The 27,301-nt window shown below is 32.8% G+C and overlaps 3 protein-coding genes and 1 long non-coding RNA gene across 8 annotated transcripts in view; 3 read left to right on the forward strand and 1 right to left on the reverse strand.

The window, feature by feature from the left end:
- The window catches only part of LOC127869465 (uncharacterized), a 314,131-nt gene that overhangs the window by 212,024 nt on the left and 74,806 nt on the right, over positions 1-27,301 (forward strand). The window lies entirely within an intron of this gene.
- Positions 1-27,301, reverse strand: part of LOC127869500 (uncharacterized) — a 293,685-nt gene that overhangs the window by 174,217 nt on the left and 92,167 nt on the right. The window lies entirely within an intron of this gene.
- Positions 1-27,301, forward strand: part of LOC127869464 (uncharacterized) — a 239,366-nt gene that overhangs the window by 137,259 nt on the left and 74,806 nt on the right. The window lies entirely within an intron of this gene.
- LOC127869468 (uncharacterized) lies at positions 10,826-19,336 on the forward strand. Of its 4 annotated transcripts, none has more exons than XM_052412076.1 (6): positions 10,826-11,013; positions 15,984-16,091; positions 16,683-16,967; positions 17,715-17,795; positions 18,217-18,324; positions 18,609-19,336. In XM_052412076.1, the coding sequence occupies exons 1-6, from the start codon at positions 10,875-10,877 to the stop codon at positions 19,283-19,285; spliced, it is 1,398 nt and encodes a 465-aa protein (XP_052268036.1). In that variant the 5' UTR covers positions 10,826-10,874; the 3' UTR covers positions 19,286-19,336. The 4 variants fall into 4 exon arrangements, with proteins under 4 accessions (XP_052268036.1, XP_052268037.1, XP_052268038.1 ...); XM_052412077.1 differs by lacking the exon at positions 10,826-11,013 and adding an exon at positions 11,021-11,287; XM_052412078.1 differs by lacking the exon at positions 10,826-11,013 and adding an exon at positions 11,021-11,287 and having other exon boundaries at positions 15,996-16,091.

The following is a 27,301-nucleotide window of genomic DNA, read 5'->3' on the forward strand; positions in this document are numbered from 1 at the left end:
GAATTCCGATTAAACAAATAAATGTTTGCGTTACATTATGTTTAAACCCAATTATTATGCAATACAGACATTTACTTTTTCTGTTGGTTTAGGTATTTATAAAACGATACAAGACTATTTGACTGAAAAGAACTTAAACTGTGACTGCACCCGTAAACTAATTGTGGTGTGGATCAAGTCCTGCGATATGGAAAACACACTAGACGTGGTTGCCAACAAAAGGTACGACATTTAGATATAACTATATTAAAATATTATTAATTTAGTTTCACATATACTAGTTGTCACAAACTTTGTAGTCTATTGAAATATTAAAGAAGTATATTAGAAGCAGGATGAAACGTATTTTAATATTTTTTGCATGTATCAAACGAAGTAATCAAAAGTTTATTTTCAGTGGTGGGCGACGCAAAATAACTGACAGCGGCAAGATACATGTTACAACTAATAGCATTGGTGGACAGATTGGTAGACCATTTGCTTTGAATATATTCAGATACAACGACGATTCAAATCCGGTTAATCAAGTAAGTAATCATAGTATCGCTGTTTATGATACCGCCATTACCATTGGTAATGGGGGCTATATAGGAATCACTTTGTCGGTCTGACTGTCGGTCGGTCTGTCGGTCTTTCTCGAAATTTCATCTGATCGTCACCAAACTTGGTCACAAGTTGTATCTCGATGATGTGTAGGTCAAGTTTTAATATGGATCATGCCGGGTCAAAAACTAGGTCACGGGATCTGAACACGTTTTGAAAACTTTAAATTTCTTGCATCACACAAAGAAATTCATATTCAGTTCCCTGAAAGCCGTAGATGCGTATAGGTTTTGAAGTTCATCAGAACATTTGATGATCAGCTTTACGCACGCAGATGTTGATTTTTTAATCAAATACTGCTTGTACAATATATCTTTTTATATTAAGAAGGAATGTAGTTGGCACTTGTTCGTAATTTCATTTCATCGTTCCTCAAAAAGTTGTAACTCTGTTGCTCTGGTCTCTTTTCCACCATTGAGTAATTAAATGGTTATTAAATTGAATGCGTTTTGATTCCCTTTTATTATTGTTTAATTTTGAGTTTCAATGCTATGAGGTTAAATTTTATTTACACTTAAATGTATCATGAATATTGCTGGGCAAGGTGTGAGGTTGAGCGCTCTAAAACCGGTTCAAACCCCCAATGCTTTGCATTGACCGTTCCAAGGCGATGACCCCAGCTTTAATCTTAAATGTGTTATGTATGTTGTTTGGTATTGTGCTGTTTTGTACTGTTTTTGCAATTGGTCACTTGCCTTAAATAGGAGGACCAACTAATTGTATATAATGAGAATTCAATATTGCTCCAGCAGCTGGAGTTTCATTCTTAATATGTACAAGTACTTAAACGGGACCTTTGCTTTCTAAGGTATATACATATGCATGTTCAAATTTTGTTTCTATATATTTTTACTTTGCATGGTCCAGTATCCACAATGCTGTATGTATAGTATTTGTATGCATGCGGTTACCTTGAAGCAGAAAGTTTCAATTGTGTCGTCATGGTTACTATTTAATTGAATTGTTAATGATTATGGTGTTAACAATGTTCTGTACACAGCTTCAAATTATACTGTACAATTATTCTAAATGATGCCTTTTCTACTTGTTTGCAATTTTAACAATACGATATTTAGCACATGACGTCGCATTAGCACTTCTTGACATTATTTAATGAACAAACGGTGAAAAAACATTTTTAAGAAATTCATGTTACAAAATATCGTGCACTTTTTAATGCCATTGATCAATTTATTTTATTGGCACTGATACCAAAATACAACTTTTAATGATGACAGCTATTCATAATGTATTATTTCGTTTCTTTATGAGAGGACAGGTATTGGACAATTAAGTACACGTGTCTGAATATAAGTGAAAAATAAGGAACTGGTATCAAAGTTAAAGTCAACGAAACATACAATAAACAATAAACATAACAGTATATCAGACATTCATATTATTCACAGAGTTCTGATGTACAGTGAAAACGTGTAGTATAGCGACTTATTAAACGCGTACATTATACTTTGAAAGTTCGTTTATATATCTTAGAAGGCACCGCTCAATCCATTTATTATGTGGGCATCTATTGTTTTTAATATATCATATGATAGTTTAGACTGTTCCTTTAGCCACATTTAGTTGGGTAATTTTATTTCTCAAATACATGAAGATATTTTGTTTTTTAATATCTGGTTTAAGTATATCATAAGCATCATTATATAGAAGAAGAATGCATGTTTTAAATAAAATTCTCTGAATTCTTCTAAAGACACGGTAATCTTCTTCTCATACACGTTGCTAAAAGTGCAAACATTGTTATTAGTTGCACAACACCCCTATTTTTGTTGACGTATTTCATTGATCATGAATTTGAGAGTATCAATTTTTAGAAATGTTTCCGTTGTCTTTCTTTGATATTTGGTTAATTCATTTGTATCGTTAATTTCTAAATCGGTAAAATCATTAATTGACCCAAAATCATCTTTTGTGTAGTTATTGCCATACGCAAAAGAAATTTATTTTTAATTTCAGATTTAATGGTTATCGTATGACCATTACCGGTTTTAATAAATCAGAAAATATTTTCGCACTTAATAATATTTCTTTTTTGTGATGAGCAAAAATAACTTTTTCCCTTTATTATCTCATGAACAATATTGTTATGTACTTTTGAGTTAACTAGTGTAGCATTTAATTGCATATATGATTTACCCAGTTGTTCTCTTTTCCATTAAGATTATTTTATATTATTTAAGTGTTTAGATATGTGGGGACTTTATTATTACCACCTTTTGCAAACTTTAGTACACAATAGATTGTCCACTATTTGTCAGAGGGAATAAAATATTCGCTTTTGATACGCCACATTGTTTCCTTGTATATCAACTGGTACCATTCGATTAAACACTACACGCAACAACAAATATAAACACTGGAAAAATAACTGATAAACCAGACGTGAACATATCAACACCGTTTAGCTTGACACAAAGTGAAATTTCTTCATTTACTTTTGTTCAAATTCAGAGATGCTTCCTTGCTGAATATTGCACCCCGATGCAATGCGTCCAAACAATGGAGAAAGGATACGCTGGAATCAGCGCAACAACGAAACAGGGAATGGGAGAGTCGTTCAAGGAAAAGTTCAAAGAGATCATGTCTCGCAGAAAAATGATGAAACTCTTCTCGAACTTCAAAGTGTCGTTCGTCCTCTTTAATGGTAAGCATATGAGTCCTTTTCGTTTAATTGATATTATGTTAAACACAATTACTGTTCATATGTATAGTTATATGTTCAAATACAAAAATACTCAAAGATTGAGTTGCATAATGGAATATTACAACACATTAACACTGTCTACATGTGCACCATTTATATTGTTTGGTAATAGGCGTTTTTGTTTGCGGCCTCAAAGTCCTCCTGAGTTGAATTAAGCTTTGATAGAAACATCATCCATAAATTATTGTGTTAATGTTAAATAGCATTAAAACATGCCTTCGAATATTTTAAAATCCAGACACAGATCCAAGAAATCGTCTTATGGACCTGTTGGAACGAGAGATTTTTGATCAGGAATGCGATGTTATCACCGGAAACTAGTAGACACTTTACATGGGACTGAAGAGGACCAGACTCAATATAAATATTCTTTTGCTTATAAACACATTTATTATAGCATATAAATTATGCACTTTTTGAGCCACATCGTCATTTTACATTTACAAGGCATGACTCTCTAAAGGCATTCCAATTCGAATAATACAAGAGGGATGCAACTTTTATGGTCGATATTTAAAGGCTCTATAAAGGTGACAAATCCAATTATTATGCATATCAACTGGTCAAATTTTTACCGGATTTCAGTTATTCTTGCATAAAAACTGCTGATAACACAACTTAGGTACAACGTTGCCAAGAATTATGGAAGATATAACCGTTTCATAATTGGAAGAAATGTTTACATTTTTGCAACTAACGTGATGTGTAGCCTCGGAGCGGTGACATATGCTAAAAATAGCCGAAAGAAAATTCAATTTTAATTCTAGTTTAAACAACTTTTTACCAGCAGAAAGTAACTTATTAGTTCAGTACAAACGTTTTAACCATTTAGAAGAGACCTACTTTGTGAGTAATGCCGGAAAACGTTAAAAATCATCGATATATTTTTGGTGACCTGAGTCACTTTCACTTTCCCTTTCCCGAGTAAACAGCGATGTAAATAAACGGTTTGTTTGTAAACACAATTGACTTGGAGGATACTTTATTTTGAGCTCAAAACAAGTTGTATTACTCATTTTTTATTGTTATGTCCAATAGCTTATATATATATTGTTTTTATAACCTTTTTTATAAAATATGAAAATAATATTTTAAAATCGGTAAATAATTACGGATCTTCACCTTTATAGAGCCTTTAAAGTTTAATATGTAATATAAACTTATCTTTGTAACTTTATTATTAATGCTGAATTTAAACTACGGTTACTCTGTGACTAAGAACGAAAGTATTTATTTAGATAATATTTACATTATTAACGTGTGATATTTGTATCTTTGTGAAATGGTTTATTAAAGTGTCGTGTTTAGGGTTTTGAAAAAAGACAATTTAAATATCATATATGCAAAATTAACATATAAACGTCATATCTACTTACTAAGAAAATTGTTAGAAACATAGAATCATACATGTATATTTGTTTCCGAAAATACATGTATTACTAATATAACGCGAACTATTCATTGATGAGCGTGCGTTGCGCCGTGGTCGCGTAGAAGTTTTTGCTTGTCTATGTCTTGGGTACAAATTCAAGGGAGGCTATATTTCATTTTAAAAATTGTGTAGGTAGATTGTTATTGTAATTATAAAAGACCGTTCAAAATAAATAGTGCATTTATATGGGTAAATAAAAATAATTGCATTTTGCAAAACTACGAAAAACTTTGAACTCGTACCTTTGACAGTTTTATGAAATAACGCGTAGTGTGATATTACGGGTATTTTATTATGGAAAGTAAATATTTGGTTACAAGGTTTGAATTACATATAGTGCATATGTTAAACGTATACGCAATAGGCTCAGTACTGATTTCTGCAACTTACGCTCAATGTATACACACTTTTACTGCATTTGATATATCAATTGTCCTCATAGCTGCAGTTGTTTACTTAAAACAATTATATTTTATTCAGGGTTGTATGGTTTGTTTTGCATTTTATATGTGTACATATTAATTCATGTTAAGTTTGCATACTGCATTTTGTATAATTACATATATAATGGTATATTTGTTTAAACGTTAATATTATACCTCACATAAAAGTATTTCTTCTTTGCGTATATAAACTACACTGGTCCGTTATTTTGAATAGTGCCCGGTAAAGATGCGCGCGCATCTAACAGTCCCAACTAGAATGTTAGTAATTTGTAACATTTGTGCAAGTTTTACAACGCAAAGATTTTTCGAGTATTGTTTCCTTTGTTTACAAAAATATTTTGTTTTACACCGGTACATATTATTAATAGCATCTGATAAATATTGATGGAATGTATATTGTGTAATTTATTTTTATTTCTATTAACATTTATCTGCACAAAATGTTCGGTATAATATAAGAAATAAAAAACCTCAGTGAGGGCCCTATGGCAGAAGAGTGACCAGCCAGGCAGCCCCAAATAGTATATGGACCGAAGCTGGTCACTAATCTGCCATAGGGCTAGGTCGGTATCTATGCCACACGAAGAAACGAACCTGGTAAATATCCATGTTTATCAATATATAATGTGATTCTTCTTTGTAACTTGTATGTGTATTTGAAGATTCAAGTATGATCTCGGGTTATTGTTCCATGTTACCAAGTAATTTGCCACTAGCAAATGCCATATTCGTGTTAGGTCAACGTCACCATTCACTGTCGAAGGTCATAGTGTTCGTTCCCACGCTGCAACATTACAATGCCTTGAAGGATTTGAAAATTATGTTCGATTATATTTTCCAATCACCAAACAACGTGAATTTCCAAGGCTTCAAAGCATAAGATCAAGGTCACAACTAAAGGATAAGTTTCGTGAATTATGTTTTCTGCAACTGTCCCCCTTACAAGCTTATACTTCGGACGAATATTTCATATCATGTGACAGACCTTTTTTCGTAACGTTGTAATACATGTGTAAGTGTAACTCGACTAATATATGGGTGACAAAGGCGAATTTACAATGTGTGAACGCGGTATATGCGGATTACAAACGCCGTCTATATGGAACTTTAAAAAGTGTGTTTCCTTAAAGTATGAAGGTAATGTTTTAATGTTATGGTGTTGTTTACTTGACAAAGACAGCGAAGTATGTAGGCCTTGAATGTGTTGTTTTATGATACAGAGTTTTACGGTTATTTGATGCACCTTATCCTTAAATGACGTTGTTGAGTGTGTATACTTAACAATAGTTGTGTTTTATTATATTGGCAAGTACTTTATGCATTATTTACACTCCTGTATGATTGACATGAAATGAACATTTTTTTTAAACAATTGTTTTGCTTAACGCACCAAAGTATTGCAGAGCAAAATATAGTTTTTCTTTCTTTTATTCATTTTACACTGTTTGATATTGTTTCGTCGTTATAAATATAAAAAATAACTGTTTGGTATGTGTGTGTCATGTAATCGTTCATAGTTCATGGACGACACATAGTTATAACAATGTTCATTACTCTTAAATTACTGGTGTGTAGCCTATCATTCGATATCTCGTCATGCGCGTATTGCCAAGATGGCGAGTTTTGCATTAACTACCATTTTCTCGTATCGCGCATGTTGGTTTCTCTGCATAATGTAGGATAAAAATATTCAACAACGCATATTTCAGTTTCTAATCCAGTTTTAAGTCTGACTTGACTAATATTTCAGTTATACAAATACGTTGTGATTGCTACATGATTGTGTCTTTTTTCCATCTGTACACCTCTAGGTCTAAACGCTAACTGCCTATTTGCCTCTAACATTTGCCCCGTGAAACTCAGTTATGAATCCCATTGGTCAGTCTTCTAAATAAGCTGATTGGCTAGATTACTAAGAATCCAATTGGTCAGTCTATGCGTTGCTTGACCAATACAAACATACCCGGCCTTGTGTCAACTATACTATTCTTTAATCTCTCCCTCATCGATAAGCTTATTTGAACATAGGTGCACTTTGTGACTGCCATGTTTACTGGCTCTTTTGATAAAAAAAGTTAATATTTTTATATGAGGTAGACCCATATATTCCACCTACAATTTCTAACCATAATGTGGCATGTGTTTTTTTATATATGTTAAATCATGCCACGTGTAAACGTAGTTTGTGTAATCTAGCACTGTTTCTTAGTGTTGGTACTATTTATGCATACAATAATTATACTATGTTAACATGATGTTTTTATTTAACAATAGTTGGCTTTATTATTTTTTTATAAATTCATCTGTCCAATATTTTAAAACGATTAGCTTCCATTTTTGGTATGAATATTTTTATATACCTACATAATTCCACTTTTTTAACACAATGCTTTAGCATTTAACACTGTTTGTAAGTATAGCTTCCGTTTTTACTTAAACTTATTCCACAAGTTTAACATACGTTTTCCTGGAACACTGTTTGCTTGTGTTGCTGATATTTTTGGCAGTTTTTTTTTAATATGAACGTAATAGCTCAAAGGCGTTTTGTCAATAACCAACACAACTTATTACTTGATTTAAATACAACAAGGTAATAACGGTCACATAACTACACGACATGTAAGCTTTAATGATGTTTCTATTATGAAATTAACTTGATTGATTGTGTATCTTGAAACGTGTCAGCATTGCCCAACAAGGCATTCATATGGAATTAATAGCGCAAACGGCAAAAACGTCTATAGTGCCGTCTCGGCGCTTAATTTAGTCAGTCTGGCATCACCGCGTGTTGTCGACTTATTAACCCACCTACACGGCATATTGATCAATCAGAGTAAACACGCTTCAAGGTTGACACAAGTACGAAACATTTAGTTGACATGTTTGTATTCTTCTAGGTATAAATTTGTTCGTGGTGATGACTCTGATTTGGTGTTATATAGTGTTGGCAGATTTAAAAATCGCCAACGCATAGACAAGGTTAACACGAAAAGTGCCTGCATGTGTTGGTTTTGGCGGGTATATTTGTCGTTGTGGCTCGTTGTCGTGTTTTCGTCATCCGACATTTCAAAAATGCAAAAGCAATATAGGAAAAAATGCATCATAATAAAATATATTTGTAATCAAATTAAAACAATGAAATATGATTTTTTTTAAATCTTAACAACTTACAAATTTAGTTTTTTTATAAGGAAATTCCTCCTCCCATTTGTGTAATCTGCGTTCAAAATAAGGCCGTTTTTATTATGATGAAAACAATTTTGCTGCTGCAGCTGCTGCTGCTGCTGATGATGATGATGATCATGATGATGATGATCATGATCATGATCACCATAATCATCATTATGATCATGATGATAATGGTCATGATCATGTTGATGATCATGACGATGATTATGATGTTGATCATCATGATTACTACTAATACTACTTCTCCTACTTCAGTTACTGCGGCTTCTTCTACTACTACTACAACTACTACTTATATTACTTCTACTTATACTAAAACTAGTGCCACTACTACTACTACTAATATTACTACTACTACTACTACTACTACTACTACTATTACTACTACAACTACTACTACTACTACTACTACTACTACTACTACTACTTCTACTACTACTACTACTACTACTACTACTACTATTACTACTACTACTACTACTACTACTACATCTACTACTTCCACTACTACTACTACTACTACTACTACTACTACTTCTAACAAAAGGCAGACAATATTAGAAAACTGGACTTTTTTATTTGAATCGATGAACAAAAAGTGTTTGTTTTACTTTCCAAACTACGAAAGTTTAATGCAATATTGACCAAGAACTTACTTTATAAAAGTATATTATATGCAATTTCCATGCAATGTATATATCAATAAATATGATATCGTCGCCAGACATACACGTTTTCGATACACTCGATAATTGCGCGACAACGAAAATAATTGTGAAACTGAAACACCAATTATTGATATGATATCATCTGAGATTAAGAATTATCATAAAGCGACCATTAACTGATACTATTCGAGCCAGACAACGACCTTGTCCTTAATTATGGTCGTAACGAATAGCAATTCTCGGAGCACGAGATATACACATTAGGTCAGCATTAGATTAGCAGGAACGCTTTTGACACACCTTATTGCACGAGCATTTATCATGTAGAATACGTGGCAAAAAGCGATGCAAGCAAATTCATATTGGTAAAATAAGTATGTTTTGCCATCTGTTGTATATTTTGCATCTGGTTATTAAATATAGTGATTTTTTGTCTTATACACTTAAAAAATATTGCATTTTTCTAATAAAACTTTATCACTTTTTTTCGTTCCGCATGTCGAGCTGTGAAATATATTTGGATAGGCGTGACCTTATTGCGTAACAGCTGCCGCTTAATCTCACTACCGATATCTTATTAATGTGTATATAACATTGAATATAAGACTTATTAAATCCATGGGACCTTCAAAATCAAACACATATGATATTTACAATTTATTTTTATTCAAAGTCACATGACCAGTTATGATCAACACACAAAAATACAACAACAGAAAGCATACATCAACGAATTCAATATAATTGTAATGTATTATTTTGGTAGCGGTGGGCGTTTGTCTACGGAGCAGTAGTCGAACGGTAACGCGGGGTGCGTTCCTTCCTTGCATGGTTAAAAACATTGTTTTCTTTAATCGATATTTACGAATTGCATTTCCGGCTAATCGCCGGCAATACGTGATTAATAAGATTAGGACTCGTGAGTAAATATGTTTATCATAAAGGTGTCACATTAGTCAGATCTTCCTGACCCGTATTCGAGAAGGATAATATTATAAAAACAAACACTTCACTTTTATAGAACTAGAGTTACCATTTTGTATTGCTATGTATGTGCGAGTATGGTCATATAATTTCAAGTCGTTAGAAAATGACCGAAACAAAGAGAAATGCGTAAACAACCAAACGTTGTTTATCATATTGATCTAAACAAAATTCACAGCGCTGACACCCGGCGAATTCCGTACTTCTGTTTAGATGGTTTTTGCATGGTATTACTGGAATTAGACACATTCAACTAAGGATAGTAACATGTTTTAAAAGAAAACCAACATATCGGAAGTAATATGGTAATGAACATGTATGTTGAATGCAGCTTCGATATACAAAATTCCCGTAACAAGAAACAAATCAGAATAAAATTAAGTGCAACACAATTTTAACAAAGATCCAAGTGATATATGTTGCAATCGCACGCCTCAAATATGTTCTGTTTAATAAGTTGTTTTGTAAATTAGCGAAATACATTCAATTTACTGTTGAATTATTATATCAACAAATCGAGGCTCCAAATGCATAATTTCGTGTTCTTCATTCCATTTTTTAAACATGACAACGCAAAACAACAAACAAAAATAATTACCACTGAAATCTCAGCCTTTAAACGGTATTGCAAATCAAATCAGAACATAACATTGGGATTTAAGAACTACACAACCGCGCACTTGATCACGATTCATTTACTTAACACTTACTTATAAGTAAATATATATTATTAATATCATAGCAACACATTCAAATCAAACTGATGTGCAGGTAAGTACTACAGACATGTTGTTTTCATACATTAAACAATCAACGTTACAACTATTATGTGTAGCTTTAAGAATATTGAATATAATAGTACATATACATGCACTAAAACCTTGAAAAACAGGGCATTCGATTATTTTCCTTCAAAGAATTGTAGTCACCTAAAAGCTGATAAAAGGACAGACTGCTATCGAGGAGGTCATATTAAATTCGAGCTATTATCGCTCATTGTCATAACTTTGTGTTTTTGATGAATATATTACATGCCTTTGACTTTTATTAAATGTTTTTACTATATATAGTTCCTTTATTGGCTCAACTTTTACAAAAAACAACAGAAAGCAACAAAAAGAAACCTATCTTTATTTGTTTGTATAAAATAGAGTTTAATATCTTTTAAACGGAAACTTATTAAACATGAAAACAGGATTTGTCGTGTAAATATTATTTTTGGCGTGCTTTCATGGATTATGTAAGTAAAAGCTATATTATAAAACAAAATTAAAGCTTCATTAATCGATTACATTGTTAATTTATGATATACTGCCATTTGCGCCGGTTGTGAGTGTACGTGTTGCTTTATATTTAGTTGTTATTCACACACTGTACATATGTTGCTTTGAAATACCGTAAACCATGGCGTAACGATGGCGTAAAAAACGTATAATTAAATCGCAATTCATTGTGTTTATTACGTTTATTATGTCTATAATCTTCATGTTTAATACTGGTGCGCAATATTTGGATTATTTTCTTGGATTTGAATTTGCATTTGATAGAGTTTTTTTTACCAAAACGTTGTATTGAATGGTTTTATTCGTTGGTACCAGTTTAAATCCATTGTTTCTTTGTTTTAGTATTTCTATGTGACACGTTTCTATTACGGTTATAGTTAAAAACATAGTATTCCTATTTTTTCATATAGAAATATGTTTCTCTTAAAAGGTAAGATTACGCTTGTTTTAAATAAGTCTAATTAAAACATATTCCTCCGTGTTGCGTTAATTTTTTTAACAGCATAAACATGCACACGTATTTATTTATGATGTTCCGCTTGAAAGACTACTTCAGCTCGTCGTTTGAAAATCGTGTTAATCAATTTGGAAATAAGTTGTTGTCACTTTGTAAAGAAAATAGCTTATTAATTGTTACATGTTTCAACTGTGCCAGAAGTTCATCAGGAGCCAGTGTTGTAGATTATGTAATAGTTAATTTTAATCTTTTGTCATATATCTCTAACTTTATAGTGAATGACCTCACTGAATTTTCAGACCACTGCCCAATTGATTTTAATTTTACATGTAGGTACATAGAACCGATTGCTACTAATGTGGTTATTAATAAGTTATCTTGGGAGGATGGTAAATCCGCAGATTTAAATACCCTGTTGAATAGTAAAGCACATATTTTTGCAAATATTACTAATAACATAATACTTGAAAATGAAAATTTAAACACGTGTATAAATCAGCTATCTGAACTTATATATGATATCTCATTTCAGATTCATGGGCGTACTTTTAATTTAGATAGTACAAAACCACGAAGTATTCGCAAATCTCTATGGTTCGACCAAAATTGCAAAATGCACAAAGAAGCGTTCTACGACTGTAAGCGCATGCACAAACAAGATCCATCAATTGCGAACAAAATGTCGTTTTTACAAGCCAGATCGACATATTGTCAAACTAAACGTATTGCTAAAAATAAATTTTACAGCAAAGAAAGCAAAACATTGTCAATTTTAAGTAAATCTAACCCAAAGAAATTCTGGAAATACATAAATAAATATAAGCTTAAAAAATCTTCTGGAACTAATGACGTAAATATTGAAGATTTAATTCATCACTTTAAAAACTTATCTAATACACCGAATGACAACTCGTTCAGTGGTGATGACAATTCATCAAGACATGATACACTTCATATTGAGGAATTAGATCGCCCATTTACCGTTACAGAAATACAAAAAACAATATCAAAGCTCAAACGACATAAATCCGCTGACATGTCTAACAATGTTGCAGACTTTTTTATCGACTGTAATGAGTTTATTTCTCCTTATTTAGTAAAAATTTTCAATTACATATTTGAGAAAGGTGTTTATCCTGAATCTTGGTGTAAGGGCGCAATTGTCCCTATTTTCAAAAAGGGAGAAAAACATGTTGGATCTAATTATCGTGGTATTACATTAGTAAATATTATAGCTAAGACGTTTTCACTTACATTGCGCAATCGAATTAATTCTTGGTGCGATAATAAAAATATGTTTAACACATCTCAATTCAGGTTTAGAGATAATCGTGGCACGATTGATTGTATTTTTATCTTGAACACTATAATCCAGAACATTATTAATCGTAAATCAAAACTCTATTGCGTTTTTATTGATTTTGAAAAAGCATTTGATACTGTTATACATGAAGCTTTGTGGGTCAAATTAGTACAAGCAGGAATAAGCTGTAAAATGTTAAAAATGATCAAGTCTATATATCAGAATGTAAAATCATGCGTTAAAAACCATAAAGATGTGTCTTATTCTGAGCTATTTGATGTTACGTTAGGAGTAAAACAGGGTGAACCATTATCACCTTTCACTTATTTATTTTATTCATTAATGATATAAATGATTGTATTAATATTAATAATTTAACCGAAAAAGATATTCGTTTATTATCAATTTATATGTTATTATTTGCTGATGATATTGCATTATTTACTACAAATCAAGAAAGTCTACAATTACAATAAAATTCTATTTATCAATACTCCTGTAAATGGGGATTAAAAATAAATGTAAACAAAACTAAAATTTGCATATTTGAAAAAAGGAAAAGTACATGTTTGTATAGTTGGACTATTAATCAACAGGCTCTCGAAATTGTTGATGAATTCTGCTACTTGGGCCTAAAACTGCACTGGTAATATATCTAAAGCTATTAAGGCAAATAATGAACAAGCCTTAAAATCTTACAATCATTTATTGTCAATTTTTAGTAAAGTGAAGCTTAGCACTAAAACAAAACTCTCTCTATTTGACTCCCTAGTTGTTCCCATTATTCTATATGGATCTGAAATATGGGGAATTTACAACATTAAAGAAGTAGATAAACTTAATTTCAAATTTTGTAAAACTATTCTTGTGTACGCTCACAGACTTCTAATGCTGCTGTTTTGGGTGAATTAGGCAGATTTCCTCTTTCTATAATATGTAAACAACGTGCACTCAGTTATTGGGTTAAAATTAAGAAAAACCCGAACTCTTTGATGCACACGGTTTATAACGAACAATGCAATATTAACAATGAGAATAATAATAATAACACAAATATGTGGTGTGCATTTTTAAAACAACAATTAGATCAACTAGGGCATGGTATATTTTACAATAACTTAAATGACAACTGTAATTATTCTTATGAAATTAATCAAAGAATAAAAGATCAGTTTATACAAAATTGGCATGATACAATTAATAGCCAACCGAAATTAGAATACTACAAAATGTTTAAGACTGAATTCGCTTATGAAAAATATTTAGATTGCATTAATAATAGAAATAATAAACAACAGTTATCCAGATTTAGACTTAGCGCTCATAAATTAGATATAGAGACTGGTAGATATAATAACATACCCAGAGTTGAACGTAAATGTAAACTATGTAACGCAAACACTGTTGAATCGGAATATCACTTCTTTCTTACTTGCTCCATCTATAAAGATCTACGAACAAAATATTGTATTCGTTCTAACTGGCCAAACTTAGTCAAATTTAAAAATATACTATCTTTTCAAAATACTACAGTAATTAACAATGTTGCAAGATTCATTACTGAGGCAATGAAACTCCGTGATGAAAAATTAGAAGTATTTGCTGCTTCTTAAATTAATGGTGTATGGAATCGTTAATATATTGTTTATTTACTACTTGTTTCTTCTTACATAATTGTCAATACATTTACTTTTGTAAATGATGTTTGAACACTTTACATAGTTATCTATGTGTACAATTATGTATGTTCTTTGTAGTGTACTGATGTACTTCGACCATAATTTGTTAACTTGAATATGTAAATGGGCAAAGGCATTTTGCCGATGTTCAAATAAAAAAAACTTGAAACTTGAAAACTACAATGTGGCATTTTGTTTGGGAACATAGTGATTACAAAATAAGGATAACATATTTTTTTGTGAAAAAGGACAAATTAGTCATAATTCGTTGTTGCGACACAGTTGGTAAATTACGTATTTCATGTAAATGCCAACATTGTCTTGTCCAATAGTATTAATTGTATTACTTTATTACTAGGGCTGTCACGATACGCCGTGAGCGTACCGCGGTATATCGTGGTACGGCAACACTGTATCGCGGTACGTACCGCGATATTTTACAGAATATGTATCTGTAAAGAAAACAGTTTACAAACTTTATTAAACTCAATAATTAGAAAACACTGGTATCATAGTATGACTAGAAACTGTAAAAGAAACTGTAATAAACTTGATAGAAGTAGTCATTGTTATTGTTATTCGCGTCTTTTTCTAAAATGTCCGCCATGTTGTTTACAAATTACAATAGCTGTGACTACGACCCGTGTAAATCGAACTTTTCAAGGGCATGTTTAAAATGCGGAGTCAGTATTGAAAATCCGTAGCGTTCTGACTCTTCCTCGACTTATTCATAATCTTAAGATAACATGATTTGGAAGTGCCATGCTTTGAACGATCGATATTCTTAAGAAAGAAAATAAGAAATAGAGTAAACATCTTTTGGATAATTATGAACTTATTTGCAAAGGAAATCTAACCCAAATTCCAAAACAGGTACGGACCCATACATCGCCGTATTTTAAACGTGAAAGTTAAACATCTACCAGTGGAAGCGCTTGCTTGACCTGGATATTAACGGATTATTTATTTAGCCCTTTTGAATCGCTTCTACAGTTTTCAAAACGATATCTATATCAAAATAACTATGTAATGTATTAATATGTGCTAATATAATAATATTTAAAAAAAAACGGTGCGGCAACGCCGTACCGCGGTGCGATTTTTTTCACGACATGCACCGCGATATACCGGTATACCGGTGAATCGTGACAGCCCTATTTATTACTGAAAACATCACACAATTGCACGGACAAATACATTCACTCATTTCAAAGACGCCCGACCAGCCCGACGTTCTTGTGGCAGCTTTTACCCGTTCTGCAAATGTCCTCAGTATGTAAATGGTTGTTATACATACCCGGCCTCCTGTCCATCAGCTTCAGGTATGAGATACTTTCGTGCAGATTGGTGAGGATCATGTATGATTATATAAGACATGCTGTTGTGTTTGTTTGTATATGCTTTAAAGTTCTCCATATACGGCTGTATTCGCAGTGTTTGCTATGTATTATGTCTGCAGCAAACTCCATTGATTTGTTGATAAATAGTGTTTATCTTTTTATAAATGTTCATTTATTTTACATTAAAACTTATCCACAAATGGATTCAGAATTATTAAACCACATCTATAACTTTTGGAATACAAGGGACAGTGGCTGTCTTGGGTCAACTTGTTAAACAGCACTATATGTTAGTCAACATATGTTTGTTTCCGATATAAAGATGATTTAGTTAAACCTTATCATTGCTTATGCTCCTGTTCTGTAAATTGCTAATTGAGAACGTCAATAACTGTGTTAGTAAGATTAACAAAACATGTAATAGAAGTAAAATCTTGTTCACAATGTTATAACATCATTTGTGATACAGCACTGTTTGTTGATCAAACGTCAATAGGCTGCGAATTTAACAATACAAGCAGTAATTATATGTCAAATGGGGATGCTTATAATCAGGTGATCAATTATATGTAGGTTCAGTGACCAGCAGCCTTGCCACGACCATTGCCCACAGCACATTCGGTGTTTTCCATCCTGGTATGAATCCCGGAATACAAACCAATCCACCAAGCACATCTGGCACTTCCGGTACTGCGCAGACTCAAGCCCATTTTAATATCCCGTCGTCGTATTCAACTAACAGCGCCACCAGTCCTACCCATCCGACAAGTCCTTCCACATCTGTACAAACACCAGCGCCCAGCAGTTCTCCGTCCGCACAAGGAAGTGGATCGTCTTCCGCAGGAAACCATGACCTTGGTAAAGTACATAACATATCAATATATGACCAAGTAGATTTATAATAATAACTATTCCGTATTTACCAAATCTTTGGTTTGTGAATACAGAAATTAGAAATTTACATTACCAAGAGAGCAAGTTGTGTTAATAGCCGCTTGTCTTTCTACTTGAATCACGTGACCATTCGCCTGTACAATACAGTACACAACGTATATAACATATTTAAAGTTAAAGAGCTCATAAATGCATACCAAAGGCACCCATCAATCGAGTTGTCCCTAAACTATTTTATACTGGATTCCATGCCTGAACGATTTCCGTCTAATAAAATATTCTTAATTATAAATAATTGTGCACCTTTGTAAAATTATTTGAAATATTGTGCTTTTGTACTTCAACGATAGGAAAAGTATTTTGTTCCGCATATCAACACGTGCATTGATTTTGAGATATAAAGTTATCTCCCAGGTCATCACTACTTAAGTATAATTTAGCTTGGTACAGAACTTTCTACCTAGAGCATCAGAACCGTGAACCAATTGTGGTATCAGTGCTGTGGTCTTTTTTTAGATAATTGTATGCATGTTTTCTTGTATTTTTATACCAAATCAAATTAAATACAATGGTGCTTAAGCTGTTAACCTGTTATCATTGCCGGAAATTTTAACATCATTTATAAAGAACCTGTGTTTGTGAAATTGTGACAGTATCTTTACGTGATATGTTACCTCATGTAGAGTTCAATTCTTTGGTGTATCTTTGCAGTATGTCCCCCATTGCCGTCCTGTCCAGATGCCACGAAGATAACATATGATGATAATAATTGCGCTATATGCTCCAGCGCAGGTAGATAGACAAATGATTGCTTTTAAAGAATACAGGTTTTCTTAAATGAATACTCACGCAATTTATTTTGAATTTAAACTTAATGGGAACGCAATAATACCAATCCGTGTATTGATAATTGTCATTTCATCAGTATTTGTCATATAACGATAAGATAAATATCAATTTATGTTTTTATAAAACATTAGTTATCATCTCCATATGTAATAAATGCGACATGAATACACCAGTCAACGCAGTGTTTGTTAAGTTGAGCATGGAATTAACTTTTGACATGTTGTGAAATAATGTACGTACGAGATTTTAAACATTAAATGAAACTTCAAACATCTTACCATTGCTTATCCAGGCGTACCCTTTCCGCGCCATGGAAACTAGACAGTGTTTCATCCATTTCTACCAAACAATTGTGTATTAACAGGAAACCATAACCGACCGATTTCCAATACAAACGGCTGTCCACCCGTCAGCATGCCGATGAAAGATTGCCACATAGATCGAAATGGATGCATGCTATGTCAAGGATCAAGTACGTAAACCACTGTTCAAACTCTTTGTATGGTAACATCAGAAATATTCTTGCTTAAAAGACGTCATTCCTTTTGTAATCCCAATCAGTCTTACATGTATTTAAATCTACAAGGAAAATGTCCTTTCTAAGTGGCAATTGATATGATGACATTTTATATTTTTATAATATATTTGTAAACTTATTTTAAAGCTGAGACTTAACAATAGGTGGTGAGTTAAGTAGTTTGGTATGAAATAATTGCGAAAATTATATATATTCACCAATACATTTATTAATTATAGTCATAACAACAACTACACCATTGACAAGCCCAACAACAACGCAAACAAGTACTCAGTCAACAACAATAAAATCAACAACACGACCCACTACCCCTACTCCATTTACAACGAAACAAACAACAACAAGACCAACAACACCTACACCAATATCTACGAAATCTACTTCGCCGACAACTTACACGATTACTGCAGCAAAGACAACAACGCAACAGTCGGCCATTTCAGCAAGTTCTGCAACATCACCCACAACACCATCTACCTCTACGACTACTACTAAAAATAGTTTAGCAGCAACAACAGCTTCTACTACTACCGGTAGTTCAGCTGCAACAACAACTTCTACAACTACAGTTACTTCAGCAGCAACAACGTCTACTACTTCAGGTAGTTCGGCCGCAACAACAGCTGCTACTACTTCAGGTAGCTCAGCAGCAACAACAGCTTCTATTACTGCAGGTAGTTCAACTGCAACGCCAGGAAATACAGCACCACACGGAAGCTCAGCCACAAACGGAAGTACAATAGTTATGGCACCTCCGACATTCACGACGATCCACATTCCCGCTGTTACAACGGCCTGTCCCCAGATGCAATGTTTGTTGGACTGTGGAAGCCCTCCGAAGTTTATGAAAGATACGAAAGGGTGCGATCTCTGCCAATGTGACCTAAGCCCTTAATACGATGGTGCATGTACCACTTAATTAAGCAAATTAAAGGATTTTACTATCGCATTTCTGTTATTGCTCTGTTTTCGTGTGTATTAGTTCATTGTAAATAGTTGTATATTGTCATCGATGCTAATCGCCATAAATATTATAACACCGTTAAGATATAAATTGTAAATAATAAATACTGTCTAGTGGGAATAGATCATATGAATGTCAATAACCAATTGCAAACAAAGGTGTTGCTTCATAAGGAGATTATTTGTTATTTTAACATTTTGACAAATTAAACAGCAAGAATTATTAATTAAAAAATCATTTACATGCATGCGTGAATAAATAATATTTAAGTTGACTTATCGGGAAAGAAAACACAAACAGAAGTATAATGACCAATCAACTTTTGAACACGGGTGTATATTTCTTAAATCACAGGTTTTATCCAAATCGTATATACTGATACACGAGACAAATATAATGTGCTGAAGTTTGCTGAATTAGTTTTTTTCTGAAATTTATTTATCTTCATTAATTGTGGAATAATTACAACTTCTGTCACATACATATGAATGCTGCATTCTCATTGGATAATTCGTTCACGTCACCGGTTTTTCATTTTCCGATGAACCCACTTCGTATGCAAATTTATACATGAATATTCATGGTGCTACTTTCTGGTTATAAACAAGTTGCCAACATGACGTTATGTTTTGCGCGAAACTTAAAGCTACACACCTTATTTGGCATAGTAAATTAAATTATAAATAAGAAAGATATTTTATCTATGCCAACTAGAATATATCTCGTGATTACAAGGTAAAAATACGGCTTTTTTGCGCTTAACAACTTAAAAATAATCGCGTTTGTCGAAACGGCTGTATACGTCTAGAAATCCTACATTCGGTTTTAAAAGCGGTGCCGTTTGAAAAGTAATAAATTACTTGCTAACTAGGCTATAGATTTAATTTTATCTTAACCAATTAGAATATATATGGTGGTTACAAGGTAGAAATCTATCTTTTTGCGCTTTAAAACTTTAAAATAATCGCGTTTTTCGAAATGGACGTACACATGTATATGTAAAGAAATCCTACTTTCGGTTTTTAAAGCCGTTTGAAAAATAATAAATTACTTGCTAACTAGGCTATAGATTAACTGACAATTTTACACACTTTCAAATTGCATCTATACGTATTGATTAACGTGTATTTTATTTCAAGGTGTGTGGCGTTGTTTTTTATTGGTCAATTGCGAAATGACGTTTTATTTATTGCGCAAACTTCGACGATATACCCGTTTGACGGAGATAAAATTGAAACTGAAAATAGATTCATGCGCTTGATTTAAAGGACTTTTATGACCCTTACCATAATCAAATTTCAGCCTTAAGATCATGTGGTGCTGTGATTATAAGAATTGAATAGCATTTTTCTGCATTTCATCGGTGTAGGAACTGTCGGGAAAAATACACCTCATTTATGCATAAACGTCGTCGGCGTTTATGCAAATTAGGCGTAATTTTCCCGACAGTTCATAAACCGATGAAATGCAGAAAAATGCTATTCAATTCGTAAGTAATTCTGGGTTTCAGCTGTACCGATTTTCCGAAGTGTACAATATACAACAATTAAACAATATTTCACAGGCACGTTTTTGTTTTCAACGCATCATGCTCTGTTATCGAGTATCTTTAAATGTCCGCTGCCTAGAGATTGTAGGGCAGATGTAACGCAATACTGAACGCCCGTATCAGATTATAAAATGGTATGACACACAGTGTATGAGATTAAATAAACTAGAAGATACAATCAACCATGTACAATTTAGCAGCACTAACCATTTGGTGAGTTACATCATAATTATTATTCCAGTTTTATAAAGTATTTATGTGCCTAACATCACGAGTTGCGTTACAATAGTTCACCCATAGTCCACAGTGGTCAAGTAATAACAACTCAAAAACGACCTCCTTCTGCTAATACCAACAGAAAGTTCCCTGTTATTGACACAATGACAGTAAGATTACATCGATGAAATCGTTCGTGTTTAAATACTGTGACGGGCATTTTAGTCTAATAAAGCCCATTTTTACAGGGATGCGCAGAATATAAGCTCATTAGCGTTTTGTCCCATCAACGTTTGCTTATTTCAAATGTCAAATCTGTTTTCGGGTCTGTAATGTAAGGTCAAAACAGAAAAGGCCACGCGATATGTTAATGAATATATAGTTTTTTTAAATTGTATGGAGTGTTGTATATAATACATAGAATAATGTTAAATTTAAATAATCGAAACACTTGATGTGTATTTGCGCACTTAAACGATCTTTTTTTATTTCTTTCCGTATACAAAATATCAATTTATTGTAAAAAAAAATCATCGAGACTTTTATTGCGTAATGCGTCTTTGCTAAATGCTTTTGTTATAGCTAATTTTTAAACACACTACTATTAATACTGGATATATGACGCATGTGTACACGCACGTGTAATCAGCAAATGAATATTGTAGAATAATACTCTTTGTGTAAACACCCTTCTTTAGTTTACTGTTGTGAATTTAGTTGAATGGATATTCATTGTTCAAATACACATCGCAGCAAAACGAAGTAGGTCACCTTGAGATTACTCAATAGATGGGCCTTCGAGATAAGTTGAGTGTCGTGATACAAAATATAGCCTACTTTAAATGTACATAATTTAAAAACTACATTTTTAAAAACGCCCGCTTCACGGAAACACTGTCGAGTCATGTTTATTTCCATAAATCATACAATTGCAAGTGAGAACCTTTATAATAACTATACATTTGTCACATGATTGTATGGGCTGATGAGACATTTTTTACACAGACACATCCACTCTATATTCTACATAACATTTCTGTCAAAAGTGGTCGCAGCAACCATGATAATCTGATCATTAATGTTATTCAGCTGTTTAAGTTTGATCAAACTATATCAACTAGTCGAAGAGTGAAGCACACACACTTTAGGATTGAATAGATAGACAAAGGACCATACTTAGGGAAAACTGGTTTCAACACAAATTCCGTTTCATACAATTATCTGCATATACTGGTCATTTCTGCGTCATTTCAGCGAAATCACGGGAGTAGTTTGCACGATGTCCTGTGCAGAAAATATTTAGGGCAAAATATAATATCATGAAACTGTAAAATTGCTTTTGCGCATGCGCTCTCCAGTGATTACTGAGAACTGAAGTGTAGCACATCTTCATAAGAAGAATGATACTTATTGCAAGTGTTGTAAATACTGAATTACAAGTGTTGTAAATACTGAATTACAAGTGTTGTAAATACTGAATTACAAGTGTTGTAAATACTGAATTACAAGTGTTGTAAATACTGAATTACAAGAAAAAAACATCATTAAACTGATCAAGTCTGAGTGAAATCCACTTATATAGGAGATAAAAGCAATAAGATTTAGGAGAATAATTATTACAGGGGAATACAAACAACTGGCAATATTTTTGCAAAACCTCTGTGAATCCAAACTTCCTTTCTTTACGATCATCTAGTATTTTTTAAAGTTTTGAGCGTTATCCGCTGAGTAACACAGGCGTTTATTTCGTGCATTACACGCTACTTTAAAGGTACTGTTGCTGGAGTTTTACTTTGTCCATTTTGGGTCCCCGTTGGTTTATTCATTTATAAAAATATCTTACCGTGGACTGTTGTGTAATAAATGAATTGGCTCTTTACCTTGATGGGCAAAACTCTCAGTCTATACTTTATAAGACAAAAAAGAAAAGATTATAAACTTTACTTTAAGTTGTCCACCTTTTTCCTGCCATGTTGACATGAAATAAACCAATTTTGTCGTATTGATTCAAAACATATTGTTTATAAAAAATATGTAAAATAACCTTTTATACTGATTATTTCTAGTTGTACTAGTATATAGACGTTAACGTATATAGACATTTTTTCATAGGAATTAGTACCATGCAAATGGAAATTTTAAAACTTCGGACCTTTGTTCAAATAGGTGTGCGGGACAGTTCACATGTTCAATGATATGGGGTGGATTTCACCGTCAAAATATACACATTTTGGTGATATTTCTCGTGTAGCTAATTTCATCGGTTAAAATGTACTTCCTTGGGGTCTTTGTGTCGTCATGACAAACAATTGTGACACAAGCTCACAAATAACTGCAGTAAGGCTTTACTTCTGGTATTACCGCAGGCGTTTTTCTTTGTGTATTTATGTATAATTTAAAACTTCATTTTCAATATTGAATAATTTATAGCAAAGTCTTGAATAAAACTTGCATCAAGGTGCACACAAATAAATGTTTGTATATGCAATAACATCAATTTCCATATAAAGTTTCAGAATAAAAATCAAAGTCCTTATTTTAGAAGACAGTACAGAAGAGATATGATATTTTACGCAATCGTAATGATTAATACAGATGCGACTTTTAAAACTAATCAAATAACAGTCAGATTACGATAAACATCATATTACGGCCACACAATCGCTTTATTTGTTTTCATCAGAAAAGTGAATTGAAATGGAATTTGTATGCATGTAGGTTTTAACATTATATTATATATTTTTATTTCGAAATTGATGGCAACATGAACAATACATATACGGCATCATGACCGTAAGGGAAGAGACCGCCTGAATATATAAGGTATCCTCATAAACATTATCATAAAGTATTGCACACGTAGCAGTTGTCTCGTTTCGTGTCTATATTTAATGCAATTAATACAGTTAAGGCCGCATTTTCATATTGCAATAAGTTACATATCAGTGCTAACAAGAGGCAAACAATACTCGTCAATCCGATTCTTTGAATCAATCAAGGGAAAACAAAGGGAAAACAAAACCTCACAAACAAACAGATTGCTAACATTTCAAACTCACACTGTTTAATGCAACTATTTTGACCACGAATTAAGTAAATAACAGTACCGATTGTAAATGTAAATAATTCCTTCAGCCATACGATGCGTTTATTGTATGCAATCATAATGTAAGTTTTTACACATGCAACAACATCACATTGTTAAAGTAAAGTAAAGGTAAGGTTAATCCGAATACGATGCGAAACATAGTTCAATTACTATGATATCGTCACGAGACTCGTATGCATTCGACCTACTCGATAAATAAGCGACAACAAACTTGATTAAGAAGAAGACGCAACACTTATTGATATCATTACATCTGAGACGTAGGGTTATGATGACTCGAACATTACCTGATATTAGGCGAGACAAGCATGGACCTTGTCCTTAATCATAGTGGCAACACGAAGCAATACGCGAAACTGGCCTTAACCCAATATATGTAAAATAACTTAACATAAGATAAACAGGGATGCCTGTTACACACCTTCTTGTATGTCAACAAGTATTAATCATTTGGAATAACTAGCGAAAAGCGATGCGTCTTGTTGGCGTCGCTCTGGAGAGCGGCGACTAGTATGTAATGCTTTTTTTTCGCTTATGGGAGAGAGGTTTTACTGATCAATTTATATATTTTTGTTTTAAGAATATCCTGCATAGTGGTGATTTTTTGTGTAAATTAGTGTACATAAGTACTGCATTTGTACCTATTACATGTATTACAACATTTATCGACAATAATGCAAAGCTAATTGTTTTAATTAATAACTGTTCCACAACTGATCACAGGGGAAAGATCACAGGGACTGGGCAAATACGCGAAACTTTCTGGTTTTGTATAAAAACAAAACATAATCAAAATATATTTATTTTGTGGTTTTTCTAATTTGCTTATTTAGTGGAGAATCAATATTGTACGATATTTGACGACCTATCGCGCAAGCAATTTTATTGGAAGGCGTAGTGGTACGAAAACGTACAATGTATTAGTTTATAAATAGACATGTAATAACGATCGCTATACACAAATTCACCAAATAGCAGTACATAAATGATGTCAGCCGGAATAGCTCAGTTGGGAGAGCGTTAGACTGAAGATGTTTACGCAACAATCATTTAAAGGCCCCCGGTTCAATCCCGGGTACCGACACGAACGGAACAGTTCGGCGGCTGACATTTTTTTCAGTCAGGTTACTAAATATAATAAAGCTTTATTTTATGTAGACATTTTAACATCCATTTTACTACAATTGGGCATTTGTATTAAAATTAATGGATGCCGCGTGGTGACAACGTTTATTAAAATGTCTTTCATCACTTAAATATCTTATAAAAATACACATGTTTTTATATTAACAAATAAATGCAAACAACACATCCATTATCCGTATATGTTTTATGGTTGTCTATCATAGGCCCTACGTACTATCCCTACCACATATAGAGCGCGAAGCGCGACACGTATTATTGATTGTAACAATTAGTTGCGATAAAGTAAGCAGTCGCTTATCAAAAAGGAGCTGTGTCCCAGCAACCCGTTTCCCTAGAGTCAAGCACTCCTCGGAGTTTTTTTTTAAGAACCACATATAGAGCGCAAAGCGCGACACGTATTACTGTCCAGGTGGCATGTGCCCTCTAGCATTATCCGACCATTACGTCCATAGTTATCTTCCTTAGAATTTGAGAAATTTTGAAATCGTTGTTCGAAGTCCAAAATTTTCATCTGATTGTTCCCAAACTTGCACAGTTTTTTATCAATGAGGACCCAAACCAAACACTATATGAGCAATATCGGACCTTAAGTCCAGAATTATGTCTCTTTGAATTTAAAAAATAAAATTGAAAAACTGCTTGGTTAGGTGATTATGTCAACATGTATCATCAGATTCTTTCCAAACTTACAGTGTGTTAATATCAATGAGCATTTGTATCTCATTTAAAATGAGAAACATCGGGACAATAAGTCCAGATTTTTTTCTATTCAATTTGACAAATTAAACAATTTCCACTTGTTTAAAAGATTTCACAACTTTCGTCTGAATCTTTCCAAACTTGTTAAGTGTTTTAATATCAGTATTACTCGAACCCTATGATGAATATCGGAGCAATAAATCTATTATGAGCTTTTACTGAATTTCAAAGTATTGTGAAATGCAGCTTCTTTTTTGCAATTTACAGTTTTCATTCAATTTGTTTTCAAACTTGTACAGTGTTTTCATTTCAATGAGTACTCAACCCCTATCGTAAATGAACAACGTAAGAATAAGTTCAGAATTTTCTCCCCTTGAAGTTGAGAAAAATATGAAATTACGCTTACAAGATGAAGCAGACTTTTTAAAACCTTCACAGTTCTGTTCCATTAATGAAAACTGCACACGGATTCCAGTAAAAAAGGAAACCAATGTAAATAAAATGAACTATGAAATATTTGGGGGTTACAACACAAAATCATAGATAATGGTTATTTGGGGGTTATAACACAACATCATAAATAATGGTTATTTGGGGGTTATAACACAAAATTATAGATAATGGCTATACCAGTATCTTTTTCAATTGTGTTTAAAATAATCGGCCAATATATAAATATTTACAGTAGAAAAACATCGTTCCATGTAACGTCATTGAGTGCCTTTAACACTGAAATTCCCGACGCCCTTTGATGCTTTGCATCAATACTTATCTTGTATTACTAATGCAATACGTAATATAAACTGTATTGTATATTTTATATCCGGTCATTAAATATAGTCAAATCGTTGTTCTGATACACTTACAAACATCCGCAATATTTTCAATAAAAACGGTATCGGACCTTACCTTTCTCGAAGGCCGAGCTGTGTCATGTATTTGGATTATCTGAGCGCGATTGCATAACAGCCGCCTCGCAACAACCGATAACTAACATATTTTCTAACCTAGTTTAGTTAAATCGGTGATTAACATTTGCCTGTCCGGCAACTCACTGGAAATGAATGATGGGACTCGTGAATTCATATTTTCATCATAAAGGTGTCATATTTGTCCACTGTTCCTGACCCTTAATTGAGAGGGATGAAAATATATAATTCAACACTTTCCTTTATTTAACTGATGTTATCATTTTGGATTCATATGCAAATCAAATTAGAGCATAGCA

Source organism: Dreissena polymorpha, chromosome 2, assembly GCF_020536995.1.
Source record: "Dreissena polymorpha isolate Duluth1 chromosome 2, UMN_Dpol_1.0, whole genome shotgun sequence".
In the NCBI taxonomy this organism is placed as follows: Eukaryota; Metazoa; Mollusca; class Bivalvia; order Myida; family Dreissenidae; genus Dreissena; species Dreissena polymorpha.